An 11,856-nucleotide genomic window follows, 5' to 3' on the forward strand; every position below is an offset into this window, starting at 1 on the left:
TTTAATTAGGACTCGCGCTTATTAAAAACTCCCAATCCTTAATAATTATTACGAAACTCAGTATATATTATTATGTATTTCTCTTTATGTGTTCTCTCCGTTATTATTTACTCAGCAAATACAAGCATCATCATTTTTTTTTATATATATGTCAAGTCAAGGTGATTGGGTCGGAGTTAAAGCCAGTTTTTCGTGTCATCAAAAAAAAGCTACAATCCCCTTTCATAGTTACATTTTATATATAAGTTTGCTTATTTTTCTCTCTGTTGCAGGACTATTCTGTCCAGGACTTTTCGACGGATGGGTCTGCTGGCCGGATACAGCTGCTGGTGAAGCTGCGAGTGCACCGTGTCCAGAATTCATAATCGGCTTCGATCCTAGCAGTGAGTATTTTTTTACTTATCCAGTTATAACACGTTGCCAAAGATGTTGCAATAATTATTGTCAGTTGACACGGATGAAGTTAATTGGAGGGTGCTAATTGGAGCTTAATTAGGAAAAAGCAGAGCGTGCAAGCAGCAGTCACATTCGCACCAGGATTCGGATACTTGAGGTGTTCGCACCTGTACTATTCTTCACGTTAAATTGCTCTAATTACTATGGATCCTTTGACAAGATGAAGGCGGTGGGATAGCAGCAGCAACGACACTTTACGATCCATTTGCTCCTATCAATTTTGCATTAAGCTTTTACTGCCTCCGCGTATTTTACAACCTAACACGCTAATGCTCCCAATAATTGTTCTCTACTTAATGAAAACACTTTGCAAGATTGACTTCTACATATTTTGCAACTTTACATTATCATATTTTTTTTTTAAATCAATACAAAATTATTATTTTTATAGTTTAAAAAAAGTTTAATATTTGAAAATCACATTTTTATATTCACGTTTAATGTAATTAATTGATACACTAATTAGATTAGCAAATTTGCATTTTATAGAAAAAATTATGACCTTTCTAATGAACTTATTACTAGATTTATAGTATTTCCCATTTTCTTGTAATAAGCTTCCAATATTGAACATTAATTGTTTATAATTATTTTTAGAAAATTATTGTAGAAGATACAATTTTATTTGTATAAGATCAGTTTGGTAAACTTATTATTTACTATAAAATATGCAATAAAGGAAACGATTTTTACATAAAAGCTCGTTTCCACGGAATGTTACGGTGAGTTCGGTGAAAGCAAGCAAATATAAACAATAAAAGCGGTGGAAATGCGGCAACAACCGTCGCACTTAGATTTGCATTTCAGAAGGAGTTTACATAATACTATTCCATTTCCCGTTTCATAAAAATATGATTTCTGGCGTAAACAGAAAATATCGGCACTTCAGTTCGTTCAGTCGCCATGGAAATAGCGAAACAATTTTGAAAGGACAATAAAATAGTTGAGGAATTGGGGTTTTGACCTGAACGACCCTGAATTTAATCCGAGTCAATTTATTTTCGACGTATGTGTACGAATATAACGAAAGACATTTGGGTTTGGGATCGATGAGGTTTGGGATTGGGTTTTCTTTCATATCCTATTACTGCACGAAGGCAATAAGAGAAGGAAAACTGGAGGTAATGGTGTACTAATATATTCATGACGGAATGAAGGAAAGATGAGGAAATTCAATTTCGTTTCTTGCGATTCCCATGCATCCTTCCAGTGCGGTGCAATATTAATATGTAATCATCTCGAGTGGATTTTTCCACCTTGGTTTCAAAGAATTTATTAAGGACACGTTGAAAATATAGTCCATGATAATTCGCACCTGCACACCGCAACACTACATCATCCCCCGTCAATCCATTACATAATAATAACGTTAGTCCAAGAAGACGAAAGGAAACTTTCAGTGTTAGTTAAAAGTTAAAAATTAGCGAACTTTAAAAGCGAAGAATCCTTAATTCCAAAGCTAATGCACAATCCATTAGAGAAGAAGTTTTTATTAATAATTAAATTACAATCAATATTTTGTAATATTGATCCAAAAAAAAAAAATTGAAGCAATTTATTTATATAATTTTATTATGATTCATTTATGGGCATAAAAAATCTCTTCATTAACTTTGTTGCGTTTGTTTATATATATACTTTTTTGTGTAGTTTCGAAATCAGGCCTGGCCGTTTTCAATGGAAATTAAATTACGCTTCTGTGGGCGTACGCGATTCCATGGAAAACATAATACAGTTTCCAATCTGTATTGAGAGGGGGGAATTTCGTTCGAACGAAACAACAAACAAACAAAAAAAATACTCTGTCCATTGAACGACGATGATAAATTGTATACCAATATCAAAATAACGGAAAAAATATGTGAGAGAAAGAAAGAGGGAAAGACCGGAAAAACGTAAGCGTGGTGGGAAGATGATAAAGAAGGGAGAGGGATGAAATTTCCGGTCTTCGGAAAAGCTTTTGTTCATTATATCAGGGCAGTACACAAATCACGTCATCGAGAATCAAATTTAAAGGAAAATGAGGGAGAAAGAAAAGAAAATTTGTGTATAACGATGCAAATTTCCTATTAGTAATAGGAGAAGAAAAAACAATTGGATATTGGAGATGAGGTTTGCATTTGAGAGGAAGAGGATGTAAAGGTCATTGAAATCTATGATACTTTTCCTATAGTTAATTATTATCTTATTCCAAACTTAATTTGTTATAAAGAAATGGATATCATTATTATATTTTTTTTGTTTTTGACGTAAATTTGATTAAGGTTGAAGGTGAAATTGTCAATAACTGTTATAATCTTCTCTATTACTACATTAAACTTATAAAAGAGGTACATTTGGGGTAGTAGAATTCATTGGGCCATTTGCGGTTCCCATTGGTACTAAACCTGACCATGATGAAAGGTCTTTGGGGACCCACGAGAACATTACTCATTTTATGTGAGAGAGATATAAATTCAATATTACTCCCTATGGGTCTACCAAAATCGTGCTTTCGATTTATCAGAACAGCGATTCGTGGTCTATAGAATTGATCATTCGTTTATTTACAAAACAATTAACTTCACGATTTTCAGAAATTATTTCAAATAATATTATTGATTTTCTTTGTTATTGAAATTTGAGTATTAAATATAAAACGTGTTTCTTAATACTGATTACTTTTTTTTACTGTAATTACTACTGCAGTTGGTTAAGTTTAAAAGATGTTTCTTAGTATAATTATACAAGTTTAATGGGAGATGTGCAGATATAAAGAATTCATTAAAACAGGGGTTGAGTGAGCAGTAAAGTAATTTTCATATGACAGGAAATGTAGGAGTTGTCTGATGCTCGCTTGTAAATTTTAAATATTGCCGCTTTAGACCCTACTCAAAGTTTTGAAGCCTAGGCCATGACGTATACATTCCCTTTAACCTTGCATACTCTCACAAAGTGATAGCTTTACACTCCTAAAACTGCAATTTTCAATTTTAATTTTAACTTTTACTTTTGAAAATGAGAATTTCTTAGAGATATTTATATAAATGTCAATAATCTCCATAGTTACCTATGATTATATAACGCTGAATATATCAAAACTTGTATATTAAGTTAACTTAATTACAAAAAAAGCAAAAATTGCAAAAAAATTCTAATTTAATGAAAAAAAAATTAATATGTTTACAATTATTTAACAAATTCTTAAATCTATTGACAATAATGGTATTTTTCGCAGATTTTCTTTGTTCTATAGCCAATTTTTATTTATTTTTGTAGTTTAACCCTTCTTTCCTCAAGGGTAATATCATTAACTTAATAATGCTGGGTTTAATTCTACTTACTATGAAGCAGAACCGCACAGCTGTAAATTAACTTTAATTACGGGATATAGTGTTTCGACACTCCAATTTATCTGGCACAAACTTTTCAATTATAATACTACCACAAACATGATCATGAAATATTACTTTCCAAACCTTATTATTAACTGTCGAAAATAACAATATGGATTTGATTATTATTACTATTATATTTTAATTAATTAATAGAAAAAAAAATAGAATTATAACAATTTTGTAAAATGTATTTTTTTTAACTTTTTTACTAAAGTATAGATGAAGTATAACTAATTAAGCGTTGTGTATCCTCTAAGGATGTATCCATTGTGCTTGTGAGTTTTTGTCTGAAATAGTTTTATTTTCCTTTTTACAGGAAAAGCATACAAGATATGTGAAGAGACAGGAGAGTGGTTTTTCCACGAGGAGTATAACAAGACATGGTCGAATTACACCACTTGTATCAACAAGGAGGATTTATGGGTAAGCAACGAATTCTCTTCCTATCTCTCTTCTCCTCTCCATCTATCCGAAAACGAGATCTTTGTCTTACCACGACACCTCCACTCCTCCTTTCATCCACCTTTTTCCAATATGGGGGCGGCTTTTAGTTGTGCAAACAGCACCCGAGATGCGAGAGGTTTTCTTAGAATACCAGAAAACTAGTAAAACTTCTGTAATCCGAACCGAGCTAAAAAAATAATAATAAATAAAATAAGACAAACAGTTGTAATTAAATCGGTGGTAATTAATTGGAGCGCTTCTGTTATGTTTAGCTATTAATCTGTGCATTGAGAGAGCGGTCGGAATACAGGAGGATCTCGCTGCAGACGGCGATTGTTAATTGTTTTAATTAGAGTTCATTTGTTTCAGTTCCGTCAGATGATAGTCACCCTCTACATAGTTGGATACAGCATCTCCCTCGTCGCCCTGCTCAGCTCCCTCGGCATACTCACATACTTCAAGTAAGCAGTCTTCATCCCATTTACCACCCCCTTCGCTCTTACTAATAAATAATAATGCCACGAGAAGCCTTGAACATTCCTAGCCACGTGTCCATTAAAAAGCTATTAGCCTGTCGCTACCTCTCTCTCTCACTCTTCTTGTATCACCTTTCCGCTTTTGGTGCCTTTGATCTCTTCACTATTTTCTCCGGAACACTGACGAAGAAAGAAATTACTTTGAATTAAGCTCGAGCAGCTTTTAACGTAAATTCACTAGCGAAACTCGCACGTGGAACAAACTCAATCTTGAAAAAAAAAACACATCATTTTTAATTGATTTTCATAATCAATTTCATAGTATTAAATTGAATAAAGACAATTTTTATTGCATTTTAGATTTTGTTAAAATTTGTATCACTAATTATTTATAATATTTAAATAATCTAAAGATCTACATTAATATAAAGTAATAAAAATTTTAGTTACAGCTGTTTTCTTAATAAAATTAGAAAACCCGGCGCATCCATAATATTAATTAATAATTTTAAAATATTTTTATGTGCACTATTATTTCATTTAAAATGTATTTATTTCAAAACATTAATTTATATGTAAACTTAATATGAGGTTTCAGTGCATTTCTATAGATTTTACATAGCTTTGTGAAACTGTTTTCAACTGTGTCAAAGCATTCATAAATGTTAAATCTAGAATTAAATAATCCATATTGTACAAAAAGTAACATAAAATTAGCTAAATTAATTTACAAAAGAATAGTTTACACATTAAAATCCATTTTCAACATATTTCTATACTTGTTACTTAGTTTTGTGTTTTCTTTTTATGCGGTAGATACGTTCCACAGGAAAACGCATAAAAATAAATCGCACATAAAAGGACTAGACACACGTATAAAAATAAAGGATATGTTCCATAATTTTTTAAAACCGCATGAAACTAAATCAATGAGTTACAATATACCGAAAATCGCATAAAAAAGGGTTTATTAAATTTCAGAAAAATAATTAGTCTTACTATATAATCTTAACGTATTCCTTCCAAATTTATACGGAAAAATTTTACAAAAAAAAATGTAGAAAATTTTTATGAAAGTTAATCTTTCTTCACATTTTTTCTTTAGAATTATCGTCGCTATATGAGAGTGTCAAAACGTGTGAAAATTTCATAAAATAGTTATTTAAAAAAAAAATGCTTCTTGAAATAAAAACCGCATAAAAAGAGGACCGAGTGTATATTAAACCATTCATAAATCATCTTTAGCTCTAGCTTTAATTTAGTTCTAAAGAAAACACATCATAATTATATAATTCATTATATTTGTACTATTTTTTCCACAATTAACATATGAACTTATTACATAAAACAATACTCATGCTTGGTCCAATTCGCATGATTACAAACATTGCTTCTAGTCATGTTTTAATCAAGCAACAATAAATACAAGCAAACTGTTATAATATGAAATATTCCGTACCTAGAGGTAAGCTACATGAAAGGATGGAACCGTTTATACCGGAACGAAAACCCATAAATTTGCATACTAAATGCAATGAACATGTTTTACGATGCATCTCTCAAATCGGGTCATCCGAAATAGAATGAAGACAACCACTATATATATTTAAAAAAAAATATGTTGTACATCATGTAATGAAAATATATGTATGCTTCTATTGATTGCAATAATTCTATTAGCGAAATTAAATTTTGGTGAACGAACTTCATATCTGAATGCACGGAGTAATAAAAAGCGGTCATAAACGTAAATATGGCTAGTCTAGACTTTTTTATACCCGCACAGTGGGAATTCAAAGTTTTATGCACGTACGGCAACAGAAGAATGCAGAAAGCTTTAATAAATATAAAGTTGAACAAATACAGTTTTGTAAACTTTAAATGTTCGATTTTGGTTATGAAACGCATTGATGCAATGAAAACTAGATGATTTATTGAAGCAAAATCTATTTTTTTTTGTCTTTTAATATATATTTATATGGAGTAAAGAAAAGAGGTAAATTTACTTTTCTGCTGCTGCTGCAATAATAAATACAATACATTTCCTTTTTCCGTCGAGCTCCTCCGGCTTTGTAACGCATTTAAACTCGCTTTGAAACTTTTTCAACCCCTAGAATATTCCTTTCGAGAATGTATTTTCCATTTCTGCATAATATATTTCGCGCAAAACGTTTTATTAAATGTCACAAGGGAAAAGGACGCAATCATCTTGCAGAACTTCTACACTGTGTTTATTCTGGTTTCATCAAAACTGATGTAAACAAATTGAATCAATTAGTATAAATGTTTAGTTTTTTTCATATGAAATACACAAAAATATATTGAATAATACAAAAATTGATTGATTAAATTTTAAAAAAATATTAAATTGATTAATTTATTATAATTTTACTTAATTTCTTGAAGAAAATAAAAAAAATTTCATTAAAAAATCTTTACAATTTTTATTTTTAGTAATTAGTTAGACTAAGTTTGGAGCGAAAAAATAATATTATCTTATTTCCAATTATGTTACGAACAAAGGGATGAAATTACGTTTATAGAAAAACTTACGTAATGAAACAACATGCAGTTATACCATATTTTTTTCCTTCGTCTGGAAATGTTCTATAATTATAATCTCTCGGATGAAACGCGTAAATGGTTTTATTAAAACGTATAGACTATGTAAAAAAAGAGAAAATCGCTGTCATTTTCCACGTTTGTTTGATGTTCTCGTAACCCTTTTAATATTTAATTACATTCCTCTGAAGCTTTCTGTCTGCACGAGATAATAGACAATTTGTCCCTTCTTTTTATTTTGCACAATAAAATTGTAATTTTCTTAATTCCATCTTATCCCAAGTTACGATCAAAATATTATGTTTAATTATGGTTGAGGGTGTTTGATTCAATCCACGTTCCATCTGGCGAAGCACCTGTGCACAAAGTTATTCAGGGTGGCTTCGAGGGCAATTATCCCCTTGTCTCTCGTACAAATCGACTGCGACTAACCTTTCCTCCGTCACCGCTTTCAACCTTCCTTCTCGTTCCAACACAATGAACAGCCGTGACTTCTTTTTTTTTCATCTTTCACTCCATTTATATCTGCTTTCAAACTTTCTCTACTTCGCCATCTTTCCAACGATGTTTACACCTTCTTTCAGGAACATAATGTACCTTTGTGTTATGTGCATTGTAATGCTCACAAACTTCGTACACTCATAACTTTTTTTTTCGCATAATCTAAATAACACTTATTGAAAATAAACATACTTTTTTAAATTATGTAATATTTTAAGTACATTTATCATAGCTTTTACAAAAAGTATATACATTAACTTTAATCAACATTCTGAATAAATTAATTAGTATTGAATTATGTAATTTGTTTACAAGTTAGTTTTGAGTTGAAAAACACATTTCGTTTCATTTGCAAATGGGAATAAAGTCATCAAGTAAGTAACAAATTACTTGTGTATTTTATTATTGCAGTATTAAAGGTCGCGTGCAATAATGAAAAGCTAATTTCCATTTACATTTCCATATTGTAGCCTCCATTAATTTGTAAATAAATAAACTACATAGAAAAGTATATGGAAATTTCTATTATGATTTAAAAATAAATTATAATAAAAATTTATTATATTTATAATATGAATTTGTTTTCATTTATATTTATGTAAGCGTTTAATCACAAAAGAAAGCAATAATAATGCATAGGAAATGAACGTGAAGTCGACTTATTGAGATTCATGCACGTCGTAAATCGATAGACCATATAAAACGGGGATAACCAAAGGGATTTTATTGAGAGGTTGGAGGAGGAATATGAGAAAATTCGTATATGAAAAAAAAATGGATATGGTTTTTTTTGTTTTCTGTGCAGGCAGTTCGAGTAATAATCATGTTTACGATCTTCCGATATTAAATGTTCCTCATGATCTTTGTCTTCGGTTCCATAAAGGTTATTTATATCGCACATAAATGTCTCAGTGATGATTTTTTTTGGCTTTAGTGGAGGAATTGAGGGAAATGTAAAGTTTGTAGGTGATTACCAAAGTCTTGTCTCGTTTAAGAAATTAAACGCTCGTCTCGTACCTTTCTGAAGGAGAAAGATAAAGAGAAAAAGGGACTGAAGCTAATGTTGTTTGAGAAGTTGTCGGGAGTATGGAAATGATGCTCTAAACACCTTTCAAATTAGCCTTTACTTTCTTCTTCTTTTTTTTTGCAATTTAGACATTAATTGCAGTTCATCTACTTTAAACAAGTTTCGTAATATAATAATTTATTTCATAACAGAAAAGTCTAATGGTTGCAGTCTTTCCAAATATTTAAAGAAAACAAGATTTTTTAGAATATTTTTAATGTTTTAAATCTTTACATTTTTTTTATAATTAAAACATCTCAGTTTTAATTGAACACATCAGCGATTAGAAACACGTGCGATACATATGCAAGAAAACAGCACTAATCAATTTAAAATTGAAAATTGCGTTAATTTTTAATATTTAATTGTTTTATTTCATGAAATTATGTAATAAAATTGATTCATTTTACAACAAAATCATCTAATTATTAATATCTATAATATAAAATAATTCACAACTAGTGTACATTATATAATTAGTCTTTATTTATCAGAAAAATGATGAATGAAATTAAGGAAATAATTAATAAAACGTAGTAATAAAAAACTTAAAAAAAACAGACTTTTATTCATTAAATTATATTAAATATTTGAAAATTTTTAAAATTATTTGTATTGAAAAATACAGACAAAATTATGGCCTTATCAATAAGGCCATAAATTACCAAATTTCAACACTTTATTATAAAACCTTTTAAATTTTAGTTTTTTTTTCTAATATATTATTTTTTACCTATTTCATAATAACATCAATATTAATTAATGGGCAGAAAGACCTACAGTCAATTAATGTGCAAAATATTATAATTTTATTTATTTAATTTTAATTTTATTATATTTTATTTAGACTAACAAAAAAGTTTATTCTTATATAACTGGGATAAAATGTATATATACTTGTTTTATGTAGCTATTATAAAGCCATGTCTCTAAGGAAACGTATTTCCGTTTCCTTTCTTTCTTTTTTTTGCTACAATGCGAGAGGAAATAAATTTAGAAGGCTGTCAAATTGCATTACGAAATGCTACGAGCGAGCTGGAGTTCCTTGGATACCAATTTGCAACTGTCAATTAGCTGTAAATATTCCAGTCAATAAAAATTCAGAATTGCGTAATGTCGTAAATGTCTTTTGTATTTCTATGTTATTTTGTAATTTTAGATAATTGAAAATTTACATGGAAATAATCAATTGATAAACTTAATACAAAAAGGTTTTTCTTGCAAATTATTGTTAGTATAAGAGTAAAAGATAATAATACATAACCTTTAGAATCCCCCAAAGAGGACTATTCATAAATTACGCTTTTATATGAGTTATTTGAAAGTAGCATTAGAATACTCAAACATATTATTTCTTCAGTTATGGTAAGAAGTCCATATATTACTGTAATAGATGTTAGATGTTCATCTTTGATGCTGTGGCTGTAGAATTATAAGCGTTTCTTGAGCTATGATACCAATGTTTTAATAATGTATGATCCATACGTGACCTCGAGAAGTACCGGATAAATCGCTTGGACAACGTTATCCGTAATGCATATATTAATCAAATATGTATGATATCTGCAGCGCACATCCGTCATCTGATTTATTTAAGCGAAGCATCGGACATCAAACGTTGTTTTCGCCGATGCCATTTCGGTGGCCGCTAATTTGCGGCGCTAACATCAAAGTGACCCCCTCGAGGAATCCGAGAAGATGAGAAATTGAAATGTACGTAGATGAGGAGTGGATGGATGAATAGATGGATGGAAGGAGTTGGAGGTGGCGGAGAGATGCTCCGCTCTTAAAAGCATCCTCTCTCACCTTCAACCCTACGAGAATGTACGCTTTCTCCAAGTGGGCGAAACAAAGCCGCCCTCCACTAATTAAACCCCAACAACGATAAACTAATTGAACTTAATGCAGTTGGTTGAGAATTTCAAGCAATCTCTCATATACATTTTTTTTTCCCTCTCTTTTTACTTTTTAGCTGTTAAGAGCTTATCCACAATATTATTTCTTCGCATCTTGTCTTTTGTTATTTATTTTTCGGATGTATAAAGTTGAACGCTCTTTGTTGTGGAAAATGGAAGGCTCACGGTTTTACGATCGATTCTGTGCACATGCACACGTTTCAAGTCAATTTTCGGTGACTTTACGAGATCAAACTGTAGGTTCAAAAGGAACAATTCATTCTGTATGGACGAAGCAATTCATCTTTTTGAAGAAAATCGGATTTACTTATTTATTCAATGAATGGAGGAAGTGGTTTTTTTTTTATAAACGTGCGGTTTCTGTTCAGCAAAAGAAAATCGGAAAAGTGTGTTTGGCTTTTGCCCTGAGAGTTTGAAAAACTTTCTTAATTTTATTAAATATGTAAAGAAACTATAAGTTTGAGTACACTTGAGAGTAGATTTCATAAAAAATGTTGATGAAAATTAATAAAAATTATAAAGTTTCTTAATTCCAATATTTTATTCAACATTTTTTCATTTCAAATATTGTTAAATATACAAATATAATTTTCGTTGACTTTAAGAGATCAAGCTATACGTTCAAAAGGAACAATTCATTCGGGATGGACGAAGCAATTCATCTTCTTGAAGAAAATCGGATTTACTTATTTATTCAATGAATGAAGGAAGTGGTTTTTTTTTTTATAAACGTGCGGTTTCTGTTCAGCAAAAGAAGAAAGTTTTTCAAACTCTCAGGGCCAAAGCCAAACACACTTTTCCGATTTTCTTTTGCTGAACAGAAACCGAACGTTTATAAAAAAAAACCACTTCCTCCATTCATTGAATAAATAAGTAAATCCGATTTTCTTCAAAAAGATGAATTGCTTCGTCCATACAGAATGAATTGTTCCTTTTGAAGCTACAGCTTGATCTCTTAAAGTCACCGAAAATTGACTTGAAACGTGTGTCTAAATTGCAAACAAGTTATATTTGTATATTTAACAATATTTGAAATGAAAAAATGTTGAATAAAATAT

General features: G+C 30.2%; 1 protein-coding gene across 4 annotated transcripts in view; it reads left to right on the forward strand.

The window, feature by feature from the left end:
• Window positions 1-272: 272 nt before the first annotated feature.
• LOC108558882 (calcitonin gene-related peptide type 1 receptor) overlaps window positions 273-11,856 on the forward strand; it is a gene marked incomplete at its 5' end in the record, with an annotated part of 38,997 nt that continues 27,413 nt past the window's right edge. For all 4 annotated transcript variants that reach the window (XM_017915933.1, XM_017915934.1, XM_017915931.1 and 1 more), the window contains 3 exon segments: window positions 273-383; window positions 4,150-4,256; window positions 4,647-4,738. In XM_017915933.1, coding sequence (XP_017771422.1) covers window positions 273-383; window positions 4,150-4,256; window positions 4,647-4,738 — 310 coding nt within the window.

This window comes from Nicrophorus vespilloides, unplaced genomic scaffold (assembly GCF_001412225.1).
Source record: "Nicrophorus vespilloides isolate i.1.1-1 unplaced genomic scaffold, Nicve_v1.0, whole genome shotgun sequence".
NCBI lineage: Eukaryota > Metazoa > Arthropoda > Insecta > Coleoptera > Silphidae > Nicrophorus > Nicrophorus vespilloides.